General features: G+C 40.1%; 2 protein-coding genes across 5 annotated transcripts in view; one reads left to right on the top strand and one right to left on the bottom strand.

The window, feature by feature from the left end:
- The window catches only part of ACE2 (angiotensin I converting enzyme 2), a 48,272-nt gene extending 39,310 nt beyond the window's left edge, over nt 1–8,962 (top strand). The window contains 4 exon segments of the mRNA XM_033200918.1: nt 1,761–1,861; nt 3,270–3,386; nt 5,725–5,919; nt 7,988–8,962. Of these exon segments, the coding sequence (XP_033056809.1) occupies nt 1,761–1,861; nt 3,270–3,386; nt 5,725–5,919; nt 7,988–8,096 (522 nt within the window). The 3' untranslated portion in view covers nt 8,097–8,962.
- Nucleotides 8,963–10,493: 1,531 nt separating this feature from the next.
- BMX (BMX non-receptor tyrosine kinase) overlaps nt 10,494–23,611 on the bottom strand; it is a 63,314-nt gene continuing 50,196 nt past the window's right edge. Inside the window, exons 17-19 of one of the 4 annotated variants that reach the window (XM_033200914.1) lie at nt 20,404–20,522; nt 17,300–17,457; nt 10,494–13,123 (exon numbers count right to left, since the gene is read on the bottom strand). In XM_033200914.1, coding sequence (XP_033056805.1) covers nt 13,049–13,123; nt 17,300–17,457; nt 20,404–20,522 — 352 coding nt within the window. In that variant the 3' untranslated portion in view covers nt 10,494–13,048. The remainder of the gene's footprint in view (nt 13,124–17,299; nt 17,458–20,403; nt 20,523–23,611) is intronic. The other 3 variants (XM_033200915.1, XM_033200916.1, XM_033200917.1) reach the window with 3 other exon arrangements.

A 23,611-nucleotide genomic window follows, 5' to 3' on the forward strand; every position in this document is an offset into this window, starting at 1 on the left:
TGAGCTGAGATCTGGCCACTGCACTCCAGCCTGGGCGACAGAGCGAGACTCTGTCTCAAAAAAAAAAAAAAAAAAAAAAGAGAAATGCATTTTGGGGGTAACAAAATATTTTATAGGAAATTATGTTATTTACCCCTTTATGTGAATTATTTACTTAGCTATTGCTCTCTCCTTAACACCTGTCTCAGGTGATCCAGTCTGAGGAAGTAGTAGCTTTGATTGGGAAAGAGGAGAGGAAAGAGTAGTCTCGGGTACATGGGGCTCAAAAGCCTGAGAGTGGGCATGACACCCTGAAGGTTTTGCAGGGTTAGAAGTCAATCTGGGGCTATTATAAAATGGTCCAAGATGCTACAGCAAATTGTTGTCTGCATCGGATAGATGCAAAGATTGTGTTTCTACCCCCTTACCTTTCCTGCAAAGTTACACATTGTCCAAGATTCAACAACACTTTTAGTATAATTTTCATAGATAACACATCAAACCATAAATAACTCAGGAGTAAAAAGATGAACATTCAAGAAGGAAAAATGAAAATGGAAGTGCATTTCTTTCCAATCATTAAGAGTTCAAGTTCCTATTTCTTAATAATCATTGGGTGATTGTGGGACTATTTCTCTGTCATATTTTTATTAGCTCTTCCTTGGCTTAATAAATTTTAATTAGTCTCGGCAGATCAGGACATTTTTCAATTATCTTTTTTTCTTGACATTTATACTCATCCTCTTTCCATGCAGTGAGGGTTAGTAAATAGTGTTCAGTAGGTTTGATGCTGTAATGTTCTGAAGCCAATTCACCAAGCAACAATCTGTTTTGATGAAACAAGATAATATATTTAGTGCATATACACATCAGGGTCAGAATATCTGCTCAGTTCAAGCTATTTCATGGTGAATTCCAATCGGATCTATGGCATTATTTTGAGAACTCAGCCTTTAAAATATTTTATATTTATAGAAATAGTAGCCAGACTGTTATTAGTAACAATATTAATAATGCTACTATTAAAGGAACTCCTCCAAACCTGGGTGAAACCAAGCTGAAGTGAATGTAACAATTCTTTTGTGAAATATAATCTTTTTAAAGGGAAAGGAGAAACATACAACTAGTGCCATTCATTGATTCCTACTGCCAGCTACTGGAGGAAAGAGTGAATGCTTTCTTTTAAGTCTTTAAAAGCTATGCAAACATAAGCTATTTGTTTAACACTGGAAAACAAGAACAAACAGAGTAGTTTGCTGTTTACAAAGTGTTATTTTTTATTTGAACTTCAAGTTTTTCTTTTACACTTATAGATAAGTACATTTCTGAGAACTTACTGTAAAAATAGTAAAAACTGATTTTATCCACAACGTACAGACATTTTGCTACAAAACCCACAACTTTTGTTTGACTCCCGTGGGTAAACCTACACTGAAAGTGTTAGTTTCAGTTTACATCAAACTAAAGAAAAAGGACCCGTGCACCCAATGGTTCCTAAAGCATGGTCGCCTGACCAGCAGCATTACCACCACCTGGGAGTTTGTTAGAGATGTAAATTACTGGGTTTCATCTCAGGCTTCCTGAGTCAGATGCTCTAGGGTTGGACCCAGCACTCGGTGTTTTAACTAACCCTTCAGGTGATATGGATGCACACTTACGCTGACGGTCACTGACATAATAGCAGGAATCTCTGGAATATTAAGAATCATTCTTGAGGAGTATCAGATTATAAATGTGTCTTATGAGTCCAGCTGAGCAGTGTCTTTCTTCTGAATTTGCAGTATGAATGGAACGACAATGAAATGTACCTGTTCCGATCATCTGTTGCATATGCCATGAGGAAGTACTTTTTAGAAATCAAACATCAGACGATTCTTTTTGGGTGAGTTGATTTGCTGGGTTCTCAAGTTACTCTAACTAGGATTTCTCTTGAGTCTGAGGAGATACTCTGCCTAAACTTTTCTTCAAGTGAAATTGATAAAAATCTCCTAGTAACTTATACTTACTTGGTGTCGTGGAATTTGGGCGACTCCACAGAGGGCTGATTGTGCCTTACTTGACTTGTAGATTGCAAGAGTATCGTTCTTACTAAACAGCTGTCACTCTCTTCTTAGAATGCTGTCACACACCCTCAGCACTGAAAGAAAAAAAGGCAGAACTTCCTGCCTTCATTGACCTATATTCTAGTATGTATGTTGTGTGTGTGTCTATGTGTGTAATATGTAAGTGAAATATAGTAGAATTACAAGGTACTAAGTGCTAGGGAGAAAAATATAAGAGAAAAGGGTCTGGGGAGGGTTGGTATGTGTGTGTGTGTGTGTCTGTGTGTGTTGGGCAGGGGGTATGTCAATTTTAACCAAAATGGTCAGAAAAGACGTCACTATTATTTGAACAAGTATATGAAGCAGGAGAGAGAGAGCGAAAGAGAGAGCGAGAGAGCGTGAGAGAAATGCAGACAATGGGGAAAGTGTCTCAGCTGGGGGAAACAGCAGGTGCAGACCCTGAGGAAGGAATAACCTCGGCCTGTTAAAGGAACAGCAAGGAGGCCAGTGTGGCTGGAGCAGATTAGCAGACAAGTGGAGACGTGGCCAGGATGATGTTAGGGCATAGAGGAAGAAGGGAGAGACAAAAGGTCATGTGGGCCTTGAGGGCCATTCTAAGGACTTTGGCTTTTATTCTGAGTTAGATGGGTAGTCACTCAAGGGCTATGAGCCACATGATCTACCTTATTTTGTGCTAGGATCACTTGACAGCTATGAGAGCACAGTCTTGTCACATCATATGGTAGACCCCACTCATTACCTTCACCCATGGGTGCAACACGATGTTTTCTGCTGGAGAGGACCAGGCTGTGTGTGTAAATCTCTGTGTGTGGTACTGAGCCATCTCTGCCCACCACATTGTTTGCCACAATCCTGGGCCACCAATTATTCCTTGTTGATTCTCCTGCTGTTTTCAGTTTGAAAATTTTCTACCATTGAAAAAGATGTGGGTTTTATATGAAGGCAAATAAATAGTGTCAAGACTTGATATCACATTTTTATGTAGTTGATTTCATGTGCTTTGGGCAGCATTAATTTTTTTTTGACAATTACATCCTCCCATTGTTTGCCCTCCCCCATGTCTCTCTACCCTGTGATCCTTTCTCTAATCTCCTTTTCACCCTCCCCCATGCCTCTCTACCCTGTGATCCTCTCTCTAATCTCCTTTTCACCAGCAGGGGAAGTCTTCATTCTCTTTATTGTGTCCTCTGTGCCACAAGTGAAGATGTTTGTTTTGTTTCTCTACAGGGAGGAGGATGTGCGAGTTGCTGATTTGAAACCAAGAATCTCCTTTAATTTCTATGTCACTGCACCTAAAAATGTGTCTGACATCATTCCTAGAACTGAAGTTGAAGAGGCCATCAGGTGACATTTTACTTTCATCTAAGGGCGAGGGGGTTAACAAATACAACAATAACCAGTATTTTGTGCGTTCTTCCTGTGTGCCAAGCATTGTTCCGAGTCATTTACATGTGTTACTTCATGCTACAAACTCCATGTAATTCCAGAAGGATCCCACAGCAAGAGAATAATCTTGATTTGAGTTCCCCCAGATGTAGGCCCTTACAAAAGGAAAGGAAAACTGTAGATTACATGTTATCAAGCAAGTTACCACTACGGGCAACTAGAGCTCAGTCCTGCTGGGAAGTCTGGAGAGACTGTGTAGAATGTGCACCTGAATTGTCCCATCAGAGGGCTGAGGAAGCTGGGGTATTTACCACCTCCCATCAGTTATTGGCTGAGAACTGCTTCCAGGTGGCATTAATTCCCCAGCATTTCAGCCCTGCAGGCATGTGGTCTGAGAATGCTCTCTGGTAAAGGGGAGCAGGTGCTGGTTAAAGAAAGTCTGGCTAGAACTCATGGAAAATAGTAAGTGCAGAAGGGACATGGACAGGTATTGCCATCATTTGCTCTAGGGACTTTGATGTAGGATTCATTTAACTGCCCAAAGCCTGACACAAGTTAGGCAAGTAGAGCATTCCTTACATATTGCTTGGCCTCTACGCTAGGTGAGGGGCTTGCAATGAATGTTTAGAAGATACAGTTTGTCCAATTTGCCTCAATTGTTTCCCACAACAGACAGCAGGAGTGAAAAATGGATCGACCTTGCAGATGGTTTCCTGTCATTATAAAAAGGCATAATATACCTACTGCTTCTGGGCAGCTCACTAGGTGGCCCTCTCGAGCTGCATCAGAGTCCTGTTTAACTTTGGAAGCAGATCTAAGACCTGCTGGGCAGGGTGTGCCTAGAAAAATCTGGCTTGGTTGGAATGTATGACCCAGCTGTGCCCAGAGACTCACTTACTGCCTCCAGAAGACTTGTGTCTGTCTTAGGGAAAACTTCTAGCTGAGATCTTTATGAAAAAGCTCAGCCTTCCTGGATACTCAGCTGCAAGCTACAGGGGACCTCAAACTCTGTTTCCAGGATGACTCTTTTCAGATATTTTCTGGCTGAGGTTGCCAGGGGTTACCTGACTAATTCTGCGTTGCTCTCTCTCCCTCTCTGGTGGACTCTGACCTCCTGACCTGGGCTATACCCAAGGGTAGGAAGATGAGATGCCAGACACTTTGATCTTTGATCCCCAGAATGTTCTCCATATCACTGTTTTTTTTTTTTCTTTAAACAATCTTTATCCTTTTGCCTCCATAAAAGTCAGCCATTTCCCATCCCAGTGCTGAAGAAACTGGCAAAGTTCCCTTTCTTATGTGCCTCCCCAGTGCTACCTCCAAATGCCAATACCTTTTATTTGGAAAATATTACTATAGGGACTTGGTCACAGGACCTGATTCGTTTGTATAATAGAAGAAGTATATCCAATTATCCGTTTCCATTATTTGATATAAAGTCATTGTAGATGTATTTTGACAGAAGGGAAATTCTTGCCAAATCTGCTAACTTTGCCCTTAAACACAGCAGTCACAAATGAATAAATGCCAACCATTTATACATTTCCACACTTGCAACTCAATTTTCCAATGGAGCTGTTGATGAACCTGATCTAGGTTGCAAGGCATGAAAGATGCATAATTGTCAAAGACTTATATATTTAATTAGACCTTATTTACTTTGCTCCTATTATGATTTTAGGTGTATATTCCTTTTTTTTTTTTTTGGAGACAGAGTCTTGTTGCTCTGTCACCCAGACTAGAGTGCACTGGCGCAATCTCGGGTCACTGCCACCTCTGCCTCCTGGGTTCAAGCGATTCTCCTACCTCAGTCTCCCAAGTAGCTGGGACTATAGGCACGTGCCGCCACGCCTGGCTAGGTGTATATTCTTATGATTAGTTCTATTAAGTCCTTTCAGGAACAATGATATAAGAGTAAATAACGGCCAGGCGCGGTGGCTCAAGCCTGTAATCCCAGCACTTTGGGAGGCCGAGACGGGTGGATCACGAGGTCAGGAGATCGAGACCATCCTGGCTAACACTGTGAAACCCCGTCTCTACTAAAAAATACAAAAAACTAGCCGGGCGAGGTGGCGGGCGCCTGTAGTCCCAGCTACTCGGGAGGCTGAGGCAGGAGAATGGCGTAAACCCAGGAGGCGGAGCTTGCAGTGAGCTGAGATCCGGCCACTGCACTCCAGCCCGGGAGACAGAGCGAGACTCTGTCTCAACAACAACAACAACAAAAAAGAGTAAATAACTACATGCAATTTTATTTTGTCTAAGTGTCCTCTTTGCTATGTTTTGCTTTTGCAAATAGGATCTCCAGGAGCCGTATCAATGATGCTTTCCGTCTGAATGACAACAGCCTGGAGTTTCTGGGGATACAGCCAACACTTGCACCTCCTTACCAGCCCCCCGTTACCATATGGCTAATTGTTTTTGGAGTTGTGATGGGAGTGATAGTGGCTGGCATTGTCGTCCTGATCTTCACTGGGATCAGAGATCGAAAGAAGTAAGTGGCCTTTCCTAGACTTAACTATCTGAAAATAGAAAGATTTAGAGAACAGTAACTGGAAAATTTTCAGTAAGTGGTAGATTGTATAGGCCAATTACTCAGTTGGACAATTTTGCACCTAAATACTCTGATGCATTCCCTAGAAATTTACTAGATGTCATCAGCAGTTCACCTTCCTGGTAAGCCCACACAGTAAGTATCTGGCCTGGGATTTATTAGCATGCCCTAGTAAACTCCATCCCAGCCACAGTGTCATTTCCCTCCTACAAAGAGGCACTGCAAACTCAGCAGGTATGGTTGGGCTCAGGGAATGGTTCTCACTGCTCTCACTGCTGAATCCTTTTCAGTCTAAAAGTGGGGACTGGATTGTTGGAGACTGGATTGCTGATGGGTTTGAACCGTGAAACTGTTCAAGAATGGGCTGTGAGATTTCTTTCAAACTGCTACTCTTGTGTGTGTTTTTTAATTTTTAATTTTTTTTTTTTTTTTTTTTTTTGAGACAGTCTTTTGCTCTGTCACCCAGGCTGGAGTGCAGTGGTGCAGTCATAGTTCACTGCAGCCTCGATCTCCCAGGCTCAAGTGATTGTCCCACCTCAGCTTCCTGAGTAGCTGGGACTACCGGGGTGCGCCACCACACCCAGCTAATTTTTGTATTTTTTGTGGAGACAAGGTTTTGTCATGTTGCCCAAGCTGTTCTTGAACTCCTGAGTTCAAGCAATCCGCCTGCCTCGCCCTCCAGTGCTGGGATTACAGGCGTGAGCCACCGTGCCCTGCCCAAACTGCTACTCTTTACTCACCTTTATTTCTCATGGGGTAGCTCAGACTCCATATCATTCTCTCAGTTCATGGTTAGGCATGCTCTAATTTGTTCCTGAACTGAATATCAAAGCTCATTGAGGATTTAAATTACTAGAGACCTGATTTCTAGTCTTGCTTTGCTACTAGATGTTTTTCTTCTGTCCTTAAGAAATTGACTCTTGCTGGGCTTATGAAATGAAGGTTAATATTTTATAGCACCTAACAAAACTCTATGCACACCTCAGGTTGTTTAAACATATTCTTGATTGAATCTCTGTATGTGCTAGTCTATTTTGCTCAATTTTCTTCACTATAGAGATTTTTCGGTTACCCAAAATAGCTTCATCTAAAAAATTAGGCATTGAATGTGTAATACATTCATGTAGTTAAAATTAAAAAATACAAATGTGAACATGAAGAGTCTTCCTTATCGCCTTTTGCCTCCAAGTTCTCTTCCCAAAGCCAAACAAAATTATCAGTTCCTTGGAGATACACACACACACACACACACACACACACAAACACAAACACACACACATATATATATATAGAGAGAGATATATATATATAGAAAGAGTTATATATATAGTCTTTTTTTCTTTTTTCTCGGATATATATATATATCTCCTTTTTAGTATACAATATATACTTTTTTAGTGTATATATGTGTATATATGCATATGTATATCTTATTTTTTAGTATACAAATGTTAGCAGGCTATAAATAATGTTCTGCATATTTTGTTTTCCACTTAATGGTTTTTTAACATTTTTATTTATATAGGTGTGATCCACCACACCCAGCCCACTTAATGTGTTTTAGAGATCATTACACATTAGTTGCACAAAAAACTTCTCCTTTTTTCTGGCAGTATAATTTCCCACTTCACGAATGGATTGTAATTTTGTTAAACAGTCATCTATTGATGAACTTTTATGTTGTTTCCAAATATTTATGTTTACTTAAAAAAGAGTTGTGATGGCTTCATATAGGTAATTTCCTGTGTGTGCCAATATACCCATAAGATGAATCCTAGCAGCGGGAAAGCTGCGGCAAAGCACACGTGCAATTGCTGATTTTGATAAATATTGCCACATTGCCCTCAATAGCGGCTGTACCAATTTATACTCACATCAACAGTTTATGAAACTTCCTGTTCCTCCCACCCAGCCTCCTTAACACAGAGTGCTGTCAAACTTTTTGATCTTCATCAATCCGATTGATTTTAACATAGGTATATTAAGGCAACCTTGCTCTATTTAACAGGAAAAATCAAGCAACAAGTGAAGAAAATCCTTATGCCTCCATCGATATTAGCCAAGGAGAAAATAATCCAGGATTCCAAAACACTGATGATGCTCAGACCTCCTTTTAGAAAAATCTATGTTTTTCCTCTTGAGGTGATTTTGTTGTAGGTAAATGTTAGTTTCATGGTATAGAACATATGAGATGATAAAGATATCATTAAATGTCAAAACTATGAATCTGTTCAGAAAAAAATTGTCCAAAGACAACATGGTCAAGGAGAGAGCATCTTCATTGACATTGCTTTCAGTATTTATTTCTGTCTCTGGATTTGACTTCTGTTTCCTAATAAGGATTTTGTGTTAGAGTGTATTAGGGAAAGTGTGTATTTGGTCTCACAGGCTGTTCAGGGATAATCTAAATGTAAATGTGTGTTGAATTTCTGAAGTTGAAAACAAGGATATATCATGGGAGCAAGTATTGGACCTTGTATGGAATATGGATGGAACACTTGTAAGGACAGTGCCTGGGAACTGGTGCAGCTGCAAGGATTGAGAATGGCATGCACTAGGTCACTTTCATTTAATCCATTGTCAAGGATGACATGCTTTCTTCACATTAACTTAATCCAAGTACTATGGTGATTTGCCTACAGTGATGTTTGGAACAGATCATGCTTTCTTCAAGGTGACAGGTCTAAAGAGAGAAGAATCCAGGGAACAGGTAGAGGACATTGCTTTTTCACTTCCAAGCTGCTTGATCAACACCTCCCTGACAACACAAAACTAGCACCAGGAGCCTCCGTGAACTCCCAGAGCATGCCTGATAGAAACTCATTTCCACTGTTCTCTAACTGTGGAGTGAATGGAAATTCCAATTGTATGTTCACCCTCTGAAGTGGATATCTAGTCTCTTAAATCTTTTGTATTTGCCCACAGTGTTTGAGTAGTGCTGAGCACAAAGCAGACACTCAATAAATGCTAGATTTGCACACTCCTTATGCTTACTTATGTGCTGGGGCTTCTTTACGCTTTGTCTGCTTTTCACTTCTATGAACAAAGTTATCATCTGAATGTCTGGGGCTCCTGACCTCCCAAATGTCTCGTGATACATTGCAAATTCTCAGATCGCTTTATTGTACAAAGCAATTGTAAAATTAGTCCCAAAAAAGTTGTGTACAGAGTGTATACACCATCAGGTTGGGAACCAAACCTGATGCTGCTTTTATATTTCTCACAGTCACTATCCCAGTGTAAGCACAGAATTTCTTAGATACCTGAAGATTGATTAAAACTAGATTAAATAGATTAACATATCCAAACTCTACCCATTAACTCATTCTATGTGGTGACCAGCATAGTGTTAGAATGACTTTGTATTTCATAAATTCTCTGTGGTAATGGTGGATCAATTAGCCAAGTCAGGGGAAGATGACTTTCATAATCTATAAAATAGCCTCAAAATGAGGATCATTTGAGGCTCTTTGATGTCTTAATTATCTGACACCCAGGTAGCAGAGATAGAGTTCTTTGTTATTTTGTGAGATACAATCAACATTTCACATAGCCATCTGCATCATCCTGCCATTCATTGGGCCCACAGCATAATTTACTCCTTGGCAAAGCAACCATTTCATAGACAGTTTTTTTCTTTTATCTTGCATATGTCCCATCTTCTGTAATATATCATGAAAATCTTCTGTCAAGCTACTGCTATCTAAACATCCTTTGTAGTTACCACATGGTCTTTATGAAGTTCTCAGTCCTTGTCTTGGTTCAACACAGTGCAAGAATAATTTCTGCAGGAACCACTTTCATCACCTAACACCTTCAAAAGAGCCTCCCCAGACATGGCAAAGGAGCCATGGTCATGTCACATAGTGTCCAACTGTAACACAGAAAGAAAAACCTGCTTATTTCCATAACTTAATTTTGGGGTTTTCTCTAGAACAGTCCTCACTCTGCCCACCAGGTAAAGCTTGTGGTCCTTTTCCTGTGTAGGAGCATCCTCTGAAAGGATGGAGACTCTACAAAGAGGGACCAGTGCCTGGGCCTAGGATGGAAGTTGGCAAACTGACCCATGGGCCAAATCCTGCCCACCACCTTTTTTGTGTTGTTTTGTTTTGTTCTCTTTTGAGATGGAGTCTTGCTCTGTCACCCAGGCTGGAGTGCAGTGGCACAATCTCGGCTCCCTGCAACCTCTGCCTCCCGGGTTCAAGTGATTCTCCTGCCTCAGCCTCCTGAGTAGCTGGGACTACAGGTGTGTGCCACCACACCCAGCTAATTTTTTGTAGTTTTTAGTAGAGATGGAGTTTCACCATTTGGCCAGGCTGGTCTCGAACTCCTGACCAAGGTGATCTACCTGACTCGGCCTCCCAAAGTGCTGAGATTACAGGTGTGAGTCATTGCACCCGGCCACCCCACCACCTGTTTTTGTCTGGTCTGTGAACTAAGAGTGATTTTTACATTTTTAAGTGGTTGAAAAAAATTAAGATTTCATGATAAATGAAAATGATATGAAATTCAAATTTCAGTGTCCATAAATAAAGTTTTATTGGAACCCAGCCACACCCATTCATTTTCATATTGTCTAGAGTTCCTTTCATGCTACGGAGCAGAACTGAGTAGTTGAAGTAGAGACGGCATGGCCCACAAAGCCCTTTACAAACAAACTTTGCCAAACCCTGGGCTATAAGGAAGCAAGGATTAAATGAAACTGCAAATGCAAAAGGGCCATTGTGAAGCTCACAGACCAGAGAAACGTAGTGATCAGGCCAGAAAGGGCAGGTGCTAGCTTCCTCTTCTCTGGTGTCTCTCAGTGAACTATTCTTCCTCATTTGAGACCCTCCTCCCTCCACATTTAGGTAAAGATGGGGCCGTAGGTCCAATCTCTCTTCCTCATAAACCCACTCCCGAGATAGAATACAAACTGAGAAACTCAACTTGCTAAATCTACTGTGTTGGAATCTTAATGAACTCAAGTAGATGTGAGGTGAGTTTTGCCAGACCCTCTTGACTTTGTGTTTGACTTCTGGCGGGTCAGAAAATGCTCAGCAAGACTGGGGAGCATCTGTTGGATTTTACCTAGCAAGTGACTTATCTGAACTTGCTCTGCAGCCTGCCCTTTGGAAAGTTTCTTACCACATAGTCTTCCTTTTTCTTCACTGCCAAAAGAGCGTAGGCAGACTCTTGGTTTAAGATAACAATAATAAATTCTGGATATCACCACTAAACACAGTTATACAGCATTAAAAAAATCGTTATACACGTTTGAAATACTATGAATAGTGTTCTTTTACTTGGCTCCTCCTAGCATCACTGGACTTGTTTTCTGATAAACCTCTAGTGGTACCTTAAATTGTTGCCTGACTTGATTTTTGCAGCTAGGCTTCTAAGCAGGCCTTTGGCCTCTTTTCATAGTAAACAATTCTGTATTGTTTGAATTTTTGCTACAAGCGTGTATTTTGTTATAAAGAGGATTATTTTTAAAAGGTAAATATACAAAAATAAGAAGAAGAGAGGAAAAAAATCTTCAAGAGGGAGACCAGAAAGACCCAGCTTGTGCATGAGCTCATCCTCTGAGTGGGGAAACAGTCTGTGGTGCAGGAAAGGCTGGCACCCCCATCGGACTGTGGGTCCATTGAGACAGAGGGTTTGGGTCACCTGTTCTTTCTTTTCTCTTGGGTAGGAAAGAACCTAGGATATAGTCAACACTACAAAAAAAATTACAAAAATAAAATATACAAATGCCCTAGTGATTATTTTGAGTTACATTTCATTATAAATTGAGATTTGTGTGCCTCTGTAAAAAATAGAAGACTTAACGAGTGTCAATTCTCTGTTGAAATGAAGGAATTACTAATGAAATGTCAAGAAACAAATAAGCAAGAGGGAGCATTGAAATTAGCTGGTGGCTGAAGGACAGAGTGGGATGAGAGAGGATATAAATGTCTCTGAGAGATTATTGACTGATCTCTGGAAAATAGCAGCAGGGTGTAATTCGGGTGTCTCTTCATTGTAATGGTGCCCTCTACAGAATCGGTATCCCCCTTCTTGACGTTATAGAAAAGACAAGGGAATACTCGGAAAGAGGTTAAAACCAGTGGGTTCAGTAGCAGGCCGTGAAGAAGGGCATCCCCAGGTACAGTTTTAAAGCTGAAATACTATTTAGTAATAGCCATGAGAAGCTAAAATAGTACTTCTGTATTTTTATGTTAAGATAGCAGACTGATAACTTCAGTTATCAAACTAGCCAGAAGCCCCAGATCCCCAAATTCAAGGATTTAAAATGATTAGAAAGCAACAATGTAATTAATTCTAGAAATCGTACCTTAGCATCTTAAAAACTTGCTTTATGTGCAACATATTTAATATATTATTTAATATGATTTAACTTTAGTTTTATACATGACATTAAGAGTCATTGTACTTATCTGGATATTAGGAGAGAATTGTGCCATTTGGATTGAATAATGGACCACCTAATGATACCCCACCATGTAATGAGGTCCCGTAGGGCAGTTCAGAACAACTGCTTCAGTAACATCTGGGAGTTTGCTAAAAATACAAATTCACAGGCTGCACTCAGACCTCCTCCGCCAGGTTTTATGGAGGTAGTTTCTAGGAATCTTTTCATAAACTCTGCATTTGATTATCATCATGCCTACTGAAGTTTGAAAACCTTGAAATATGAAGACAAATGTCCACATTTCTGTACTTGGTAGTATATTTAATTGTTGTGACAGTGACAATATAAAGAAAAGAATGACTATCCAATAAGTAATTTTTCAGTTCTGCTCAGTCTTTACACATGAACGCAGTCTCTATATTGCAATCTGAAAATGTGCTTTTGCTATAGGCTGGAAAGTGTTATATCAGGAGCAGCATAAACAAAATTACTAATTTGATCTAATTTCAAGGAAATCTTTTGTTTCCTGCCTTGTTCATTTCTAAATAATATAAAATACAGAGAACACTATTAAAAACTAGCTAAATTACATTATGCCTTGCTACTTTCCTTAAAATGAATGAAAATGCTGGCCAACATCTATATTCATTCTTATCAGCACTCCTAGTTTCTTCTTCAAGGCTTGTCTTTTTCCCGAAGTGGTTCAATGGAAGACAGGAGTTGCTGAAATGTGGGACGCTTTTCTGGAAGCTAAACAAAAACAACAAAAAACCCAGTGTTTTAGATGATGAAAGTTATGATCAAAGATAAAATATATAAAGATTTATGCCTAAGAAAGCTAGCAACTTTTAAAATGTGGAAACACAGTAGGCATTTCAATGAGGTCAGAAATAAGGCAAGGACGCTCACTATAATAACCACTCTTAACATTATGTTGAAGGTGTTAACCAATGCAAAACAATTAGAGCCCCAATAATTGGAAAAGAAAAAGTCTCTTTATTTGCAAGCGTTTTAGTGTATACCTGGAAAATCTGAGCGTATCAATGTTAGAATCAACTTAAAGAATAAAGGAATTCACTAGGACAGCAGGATATAAAATGAACATACAAAATCAATAGCCTTCACATATACCTACAGTAACCAGTTAGAAGTTATCATGGAAGAGAAAACCCCATTTATAATAACACCACCACCAAAATAAAACACTAAAAAGTCTCCCCCTCTAAAATGAGGACGACTTTGAAACACTGATGAAAAATGCAAATGTAGACTGGACTATATAAAAAAGCATCCCTGGTCAGGCACAGTGGCTCATGCCTGTAATCCCAGCACTTTGGGATGCTGAGATGGGCGGATCACTTGAGGCCAGGAGTTTGAGACCATCCTGACCAACATGGTGAAACCCTGTCTCTACTAAAAATACAAATATTAGCCAGCTGTGGTTGTGCACAACTGTAGTCCAAGCTACGTGGGAGGCTGGGACATGAAAATCACTTAAGCCTGGAAGGTGGAGGTTGCAGTAAGCCTAGTTCATACCACTGCACTCCAGCCTGAGTGATAGAGCAAGACTCTGTCTAAGAAAACCCAACCAAACAAACAAACAAACAAAAACAAAAATAAAAACTTCCTTCGTCCTAGACTAGGACAAGTCAGTATCATAAAGATGTCAAATTTTCCAACTTAAAATATAAACTAAATACAATCTCCTCAAAAATATGAATGAGTTTGTTTCAAGCTAAACAAATTGATTCTTTATAGAATTAAAAAATATGTAAAAATGGCTAAGAAATTATAAAATAAGGTGAGCAATACGGGGTGCTAGCCTACCTAGTATTCAAACATATTATAAAGTCTCTACAGAATCAGAGCAGTGTGGTGCTAGCACATGAACAAAGAGACCAAAGAACAGAAGAGGAAGTCTCCAAATAGATTCAAGTACATATGGAAATTTAGTATAATATTAGGGTGGCATTTCACCACCATTAAGGTGGTATCTCATTCCTGGTGATAAGATGGTCTTTTAATAAATAGGGCTGACAACAACAGAATAGTCACACAAGATTATATATTTGGAGCCGTATTTGATACCATATACCATAACAAACACAAACTATATCAGAAACATAAATGAAAAATAATGCAATCATAAAAGTACTAGAGGAAAATCCAGGTGAAAGTCATTGTAATTTGGGCATGAGAAAGCCTATCTATGACAATTTCCAGAAGCAATAAAAACAAATATTGATATATTCAGCTATATTAAGAAAAACTTCTGCATGGTCAAAAAAAAAACCTACCCACCCTCAATCAAATAAAGCTGATAACTTAAAGTATTACTCTCCCTAATTTGTAAAGAGATCTTTAAAACCTGATAGAAAAAAGAAAAAAGACATGGTCTACTAGAAAGTTTCTGTTAATCACAACACTTACGTCTTCATCTCAGGACAGTCTTCAGATAACCACAGCGGAAAGAACATTATTCAAAAGTGTGGTAGAAACCTCAGTTAACAGGGAGAAGATGAAACCTTAAGAGCATAGAATACATCTACAAATTGGGGAAGAGGGTGACCCTGGCTGGCTCTTTATAAAGGACCGCAGTTTCTCCCTATGGACCAATACTCTCTACAAAATCAACTGTGCCTTAATTATTATTTATTTTAAATTACATTTTTATAGAGCTAGGTAGTACCTGATGCAGAAAAGCAATCACATAAGGAAGCATTTATTTGAAGTTTAACATGAAATCATACAAATAAAATGTGTATAAACAAATCCACATTGAGTCATAACACAGATAGCAAAGGACAGAGTAAAAACAAAGAAAACTAATTGGCAGCTATATACAGTTGGACACAATTGTGTAATTGTGTCTTGTACACTAGAAAGTCTTCTACAAAATAATCACCGTAGATCAACAGAAGACCAATCTCCAATGTCGTCCTGCAAGATGGGTTACTGTAACATCTCATCCTATTTCTCCAATGTTCTCCTTTAGTATGGCTGGTAATTGTTTTGGTGATTGCCACCCCCTCAAGATGCCTTGCCATAAGTGCTCTGTTGGCCACTGTAGTCTGCATATCCCTGTCCATATCCATGGTTCCCATAGTCAACATTTGGGGAAAAAAAAGGTGGGGAAATCTGATATACTGTTCCAAATGCCATGGGGTGGGAAATTACAGAGTGCTCATATTCCAGGTGATAATTTAAGGCTAAACAAAAAATAATGTTATGTGATGCAATCAGCAACTCTTCCAAAGTGGGACTATAGGCTCCGGTACAAGAGATTAGAAACTATTTAAGTTGTGTGTGACAATTTATTCTTAGCACCAAGCATACTGCCTGGTGCATAGGTGCTTTGTAAATACATATATATACACACACAATATTAATAACAGACAAACAGAACTGTGTACTGGGCACTGTCCTAAGGACTTTATAATGTTAATTCATTCAATCCACACAAAAATCCTATGAGGTAAGTATTACATTACAGGTAAGTATTACAGTACAGTGAAGCACAGAGATAATAGGAGGTTTGTACAAGGTCATATAACTAGTAAGTGATCAAGACAGGATTCAACCCAGGTATTCTGATGCCAGAACCCATAGGCTTAACCATTACACCAATCTGCCTTTTACTAGTGAATGAATGAATGCAGCATTAGGCCCTTTGTCATTGAGGAAGTACCATTTAATGATTATGAACATGGGCTCTTAGATTAATGTTCTCAAAAGCCTCCTTTTATCATGTTACTGCTCAAAAGTCTTCAGTGGCTCCTCATTGCCTATAACAACCAAAACTCGCACTTGTAGAACCTGAACCAGACCTACTCTTCCAAACTTATCTCCAGCCCTTCCAGCGATAGCACCAACCAACCTACCATGCCATGCTCGTTCCTGCCGCCACACCTTTGCTTGTGCTGTTCTCACCTGGACACCCTTTTACAATGTCTCCACTCACAGACTTAGGACATTTTGTAGAGATTTCCTGCTTCAGCTCAGGTACCAATGCATTGAGGAAGCTGCTTTATCTCAGGAAGCTGGTTTCTCATTCCTCTGAGCTCTTCTTGTGTTAGATTGGTGCAAAAGTAATCACGTTTTTTGCCATTGAAAGTTATGGCAAAAACCTTGTCTTTCTAATTCTGGCACATAATTATAAACTGCTAGGTGTTTTCAGTCCCATTGTTATGTGTGTGTGTGTGTGTGTGTGTGTGTGGTGTGTGTGTGTGTGTATGTGTGTGTGTACGCGCCCGTGTGTGTGTGTAAAGACTTTGAGTTCAGTAAGGGCACACATGGAGCCTCATACTTCCTTAACAACCTCCATTAGTTCTATGAAGTTAGTGGATGCTTTGCAAATTAATCCCCTGAAACTTCAGCTCCATGTCTTCCCCATAAGATACCCTTATCTTCTACCTGAATGGAATGCTTTTATTCGGTGTTTGGGAGGCAGGGGAGAGAAGATGGGATAGTGTCCATTATGTGTTCTCTACGTGTGGTTAGATGTTTTCTGCTACTCATTTTCTACTTGAGGAGCTCCATAGTGTTGCAGTTAAGAACAGGGACCCTGGCACTAGCTAGCCTACCTCTTACTAGCTATGTGACCTTGGGCAAGTCACTTAACCTTCCTGAGTCTTTGTTTACTCTTCTGTTAGTTTTAGCAATGATAATACTTACCTCAGTGTGTTTCCTGATGCATAAGTAAGTTAATATTTATAGTGTTCTTAGAACACAGCTGGATATAAGTTGTTCAGTAAATTGTTTGGCACCTGCATGTTTTAGATTACAAACAGGGCAGGGGCTGAGAGCCATTTTCTCCTGCTCTGTGCCAGGGGCTTTCCCTCAAAAAAGCTTCGTCCCAGTGGTGATGCAGTAATCATCCCGGATGTGCTTGAGACCCCTTCCAGCCCACCCAGAGGATACACTTGCCTCGTGCCAGCAGCTGTACATGATCTGGTAGATGGTGTCCGATGCCAGGTAGGGCCGGTAGAGCCTGTGGCCCTGGGAGACCTTCAGAACCACCTGGGAGTTGTCATACAAGTCATAGGGCTGCTTCCCCAGGCTGAACACCTCCCACATCAGGATCCCTGCACCGCACCAAGAGGTGGCCCAGATGAAAAAGGAAGAGAGCTGTTATTAGAAAGTACAGGGTTTGTGGAGTGAGTTTCACACAACAGGTCAGGAAGGCTATGGGTCAGAGCGAGGGATCCCTGGGAAATGAGTCCCAGCGAAATGAGCAGAGCTTGGAAGGTGAGCCCGTGCCATCGCTTCTGGAGCCTGGGGTTTCTTCCCCATGTTCCCTGATACCTGTACATCTGTGCTTGCTGGAAAAGGGGTGAATGGCAAGGGCGGCCCCAGAGGAACCGCTTGGGGCCAAGACATCATTCTTGAGCTACTCCTGGGAAGTGGCTGAGATTTCATTCAGCCTCACACAGCCTCACTACAACTACCTGTGTAGTGAGCCCCTGCCCCAACCCTTATGAATGAGTGGTTGATGTCCTCACCCTTCTCTCTCTCTGCTTTGGCAGCTGCGTGCAACAATTTCATTGCACAATCAGATTACCTTTCAGTGGAAATTTAAAGAGAAAGTCATTGACAACATTCTCCTTTCTATTGCTGCAGTGGCTCCTAATCTTATATGGGTCGGGGCCCTTTTGGGAATCTGAGGAAAGCCACTGGCCGCCTTTTGGAAAAGTGAATACACAGCATGTTTTGTGTTCAGTTTCAGGATGCTCACAGTCCCCCAAAACTCATCCAGGAAACTGCAGTCCCCAGGTTAAGAAATCTCGGTTCTGGTCATGGTGGTCAGGAGGGTGGCATTTGGGGTCAGTTAGACATGGCCTTTGAAGTTGACTTCTGTCATTTACAGGCAGGATAAGTTTCTCAAGCCCTCTCAGCCTCAGGTTCTCTGTCTATAAAATGGAGTATTTGCACCTCATGGACTTGCTGTGAGGATGAAATAGGATAAAACACATAGAACACTTAAAAGAGCACTGAGATGTTTCAAGTTCTCTCTAAATGGCGGCAATTGTGCTGTGCTGGCCAAGGTCAGAGAATGTCAACAATCAGCTACCTTCAAATATTTATAATAAAGCAACCTTACAAATTTTATGGCTGCTTTTTTCTTTTAAAACACACAATCTAAAACAACCTTCCAAAAGAATGCAGTTTCCTCATAACTTTCTCTTTGGAAGGCTACACACTTATTTCAAACTATCTGTGGGGTTCTTTTTTGGGAATTGCTATCAGAGGCCTTGATTCATTTTTGGGTATCCTCACTGGGATATACGGTTTAAGAATGAATTTAGTGTTTATAAACAGCTGGAAAATATCTGGGGCCAACTTCTATGGCATACAGTAAATAATCAAGCTGGGTAATACTATTTTTTGGTCAAAAACAAGCTGTAATTATTAAATAAGGGCATTGATTTTTTGGTATCATTTATAATTGATGTATGATTATCAAAACTAATTTTTTTTTTTTTTAAGACAGTCTCTTGCTGTGTCGCCAAGGCTGGAGTACAGTGGCACAATCTCAGCTCATTGTAACCTCTGCCTCCCAGGTTTAAGCGATTCTTGTGACTCAGCCTCTCAAGTAGCTGGGGTTACAGGCATGCACCACCATGCCGGACTAATTTTTGTGTTTTTAGTAGAGACAAGTTTTTGCCATGTTGGCTGGGCTGGTCTTGAACTCCTGGCCTCAAGTGATCCGCCCGCCTCGGCTTCTTGAAGTGTTGCGATTACAGGCGTGAGCCACTGCACTCAGCCTCAAAACTAATTTTGATAACAGGTACAAAAGTTAATCAGCACAACATGGCATCAAGTATTCACCAAAATGCTATCTTTGTGATTTTTTTTTCTTTTTCTATGTGTATTTGATTATCTTTTTTCTTTCTTTTTTTTTTTTTTTAACAATGAACAATGCCACTTTTACAAAGGGAATAATTTTAAAAATTGTGTCACATAGAGAAATAAATGACTAATTTTCCCCTTTTCAAAGGCAATCTTGTAGGTGACAAGCAGTAAATCAAATTACACTTCTGAACTAAGGCATGAAATAAGTCTCAGTCACATTTGGATTACTTCTCCTGGGTCCATCCAACAGTGATTGAAAATAGCCTTGATATTCTCACAACATAGAAAAAATATCAGAAAATGTAGTCACAATTTAAGAATTGTTTCCCTTTTCTAATGACCTTTACTAAATTTTAATATAGATATTTTAGTAAAATAAGAGTCAGCAAACTTATCCTATAAAGGGCCACATAGCATTTTAGACTTTTTGGGACATGCAGTATCTGTGGCAACTACTCTACTCTGCTGTTGTAGCACAAAATGAGCCATAGACAATACATAAATGAATGGGCATGACTGTGTTCCAATAAAACTTTATTTACAAAAACCAACTGACCTGGTCCTGGGCTGTGGCTTGCCAATCCCAATCTAAAATGTAAATTTTAACAGAGAGGAGACTGCTTGAAACTAGGCAGGAGTCAAGGAAAATACCAAGTCATGTGTGGTATTTACACTAAGAATTGGTCAGTGCAGAAGGGAATGGCTATCACATTATTTTCATGCAGACGATCAATGTCTTTTCCACTTTTTGGGCTTAGCAAAAACTGAGATTTAGCTTTCAATGACTCCTTTTAAAAAACTATTTGAAATCTTCACTGGAAAAACTTTCACCCCCTTTGATATTTCTAAAGGCAGGGTCTTAACTGTGTTGCGCCGGCTGGACTTGAACTCCTGGGCTCAAACAATCCTTCCACCTCAACCTCTGAGTAGATTTGTCCCCTTTGATTTTATGAAAAAGTGCTAGCAGGATGTACGTTACAAAATGTGTAGGAGACATCCTAATACCAAACCCAAGAAAATAAATCACCTTCTTCAACCGCTTGCTTGTCTCAGGGTATATGTGTAACTTTTTAAGTGTTCAAGGGCCCTTTTAAAATGGACGTTGCTACTCTTGTGGTTTCCTGTTGTGGAAGTCAGTTTACGAAACAGGACCAGGTCGTATGTGGCCATATCCTTACCAAATGCCCATACGTCTGACTTGCTGCTGTATTTGAAGTAATGAAACACCTCTGGAGATGACCACTTGACTGGAAACTTTGTTCCAACGGAACTGACATACTGGTCATCAAGAACATACCTGCGAGGGAAAACACATCAACACAGACCTTAAGCCGTGGTGGTACAGGCCGATGAAGGACACAGAAGCCACCCAGAGTCTCAGTCGATTGCCTCAGTTTTCTGGAACTTTTGCTTCCTTTCAATGTGTGGGCTTAGCTGGAGGCTGCTTATGGTTTGTAATCCCAGCACTTTGGGAGGCCGAGACGGGTGGATCGCGAGGTCAGGAGATCGAGACCAACCTAGCTAACACGGCGAAACCCCGTCTCTACTAAAAAATACAAAAAACTAGCCGGGCGAGTTGGCGGGCGCCTGTAGTCCCAGCTACTTGGGAGGCTGAGGCAGGAGAATGGCGTAAACCCGGGAGGCGGAGCTTGCAGTGAGCTGAGATCCGGCCACTGCACTCCAGCCTGGGCTACAGAGCGAGACTCCGTCTCAAAAAAAAAAAAAAAAAAAAAAAAATAATATCTAACTGAATATAGCAAACCTCAATGTAAAATGTTTGGTAAATATAGACAAACACAGGAGAGGGTGTGGAGAAATAGGAACACTTTTACACTGTTGGTGGAGTTGTAAACTAGTTCAACCATTATGGAAAACAGTATGGCGATTCCTCAAGGATCTAGAACTAGAAGTACCATATGACTCAGCCATCCCATTACTGGGTATATACCCAAAGGATTATAAATCATGCTGCTATAAAGACACATGCACACGTATGTTCATTGCGGCACTATTCACAATAGCAAAGACTTGGAATCAACCCAAATGTCCATCAGTGACAGACTGGATTAAGAAAATGTGGCACATGTACACCATGGAATACTATGCAGCCATCAAAAAGGATGAGTTTGCGTCCTTTGTAGGGACATGGATGCAGCTGGAAACCATCATTCTCAGCAAACTATCGCAAGAACAGAAAACCAAACCCTGCATGTTCTCACTTATAGGTGAGAACTGAACAATGAGATCACCTGGACTCGGGAAGGGGAACATCACACACCGGGGCCTATTATGGGGAAGGGGCAAGGGGGAAGGATTGCATTGGGAGTTATACCTGATATAAATGACAAGTTGATGGGTGCTGATGAGTTGATGGGTGCAGCACACCAACATGGCACAAGTATACAAGTATACATATGTAACCTGCATGTTATGCACATGTACCCTAGAACTTAAAGTATAATAATAAAAAATAAAAAAATTAAAAAAATAGAAAAACACAAAAAAGCAAAAATAAAATTACTCAGAAACCCACCCTAAAGATAGCCTGTAATTCTATCACTCAAAATACATTTTCGTTCGTACTTTCTGATCTTATTTCCCACATATATAAGTTGAATAAAATAGGGTTCCTGTTATATTGAGATTTGCTTTTATTTTTCCTTTAATAGTATATCACGAGCATTTCCCCATATGGTAACATTTCTACTGCAGCATCATGTTTAATGGCTGAATACTGTTCCCTCTTATTATTTCTTCTTATGGAAGGAATTAAACATAATTTGTTTAACCAGGTAAATGGCTTCTCATCTTCTGCTGTTATGAATAATGATGAACAAAAATATCCTATGGAGATATCAAAACCAAAATACATGTTGAAGGATGTTCACTAAACTCTTTGTTTGTAATAATGATAGAATGAAAGCAACCTCAATGTTCCCAATGTTGAGGAGTAATTAAATATATTATGGCACACTAATACAATAGAATAGCATGTAGCCATTAAAAAATGAGATAACTCTTTACCAAAATAAAAAGGTGCTCATGGTATATGGTTATGCGCAAAAGCAAGTGTGTATAATGTGATTTCACTTTTTTGTGTGTGGGAACAAATAGTAAACGTGCATATTTGTGTATATGATTGGATACACTTAAGAATGAGGTCTGAAAGGATACCCACCAAACATCTGAGCAGTGGTTACTACTAGCACTGAAAATGAGGGACGGATTCTGTCAGAGTAGGTAGCTAGGCAGACATGAGCAGGGCAGGAGAGGTCCCCCACCCCAACCCAGGAATGTTAGGTGACCGTCAGGTAATAGGCAGTTGTTAACCGTCTCTCTAAAATAATAATTGATCACAGCTGGTGCCAGGGAAAGGCAGTCTCCCAATAGATAGAAAATACTTGAAGCTGATGATCAACAGCTTCCTGATATGATCTCAGGAGTTGGGCAACTGGGGTCAAACATGCGCACTAAGAAGCAAAATGATGGAGTTTAACTGGTGTATGACCTTCCTCTAGGAATACCCAACTGGTAAAGAAAAATGCCTCAAATGAGCATGAGCACAACCTAACTAAACACACTGTGCGTGCGGCCCTTACCAAGTGCTGGCAGGCTACTGCTCATGCAGACAGCTCACCCCAAGGGAAGAATCAGGGGAGAAAAGATGCAAACCTTGGAATTATGCCAAGGTATGAAACCCTAAGTCAAGAACCAAACAGGGCAGTTGGATCTCTCAAGTTGCCCTTTTGGCCCTCTTCCAAGTGTACTTTACTTCCTTTCCTTCCTGCTCTAAAACTTTTTAATAAACTCTCACTCCTGCTCAAAAACTTGCCTCAGTCTCTCTCTCTGCCCTATGCCCCTCAGATGAATCCTTTCCTTTGAGGAGGCAAGAATTTGAGTTGCTGCAGACCTTTATAGATTCACTGCTGCTAACAATTCTACTTTTTGCTTTATACACTACTGCTATTTTTCTTATAGTAAGTACATATTATTTATGGTATTGATAAAAGAGAACATCATATATTTGCCCACAAAAAACACAACAACAACAAACACATAATGACTCTTAATTAGAGAAAATAAAACAACAGGAGTTATGGCAATTGGAATTTTGGATATAATTTACACACCAAATGTTTTAGAGATCTCACTGTAATTTAAAACAGCTGATTGGGAAGATCATTCTTCTAAATATTAACAATAATATTAATAAACTACACTTTCATAGGATTACATACAGTACATTCCATACTTTTCTTCCTAGAACCCCTCAGTTCCCCAGACATTACCAGACACCCAGACACTACTCTGGCACTCCTGGTTTGGGGATGCTTGTGGCTTAAACCTTCCTTCAAGCTAGTAGGAGCAAATGAAGTCACAGGCATC

The sequence above is a fragment of the Trachypithecus francoisi genome, unplaced genomic scaffold, assembly GCF_009764315.1.
Source record: "Trachypithecus francoisi isolate TF-2019V2 unplaced genomic scaffold, Tfra_2.0 Lachesis_group6, whole genome shotgun sequence".
Taxonomy (NCBI): domain Eukaryota; kingdom Metazoa; phylum Chordata; class Mammalia; order Primates; family Cercopithecidae; genus Trachypithecus; species Trachypithecus francoisi.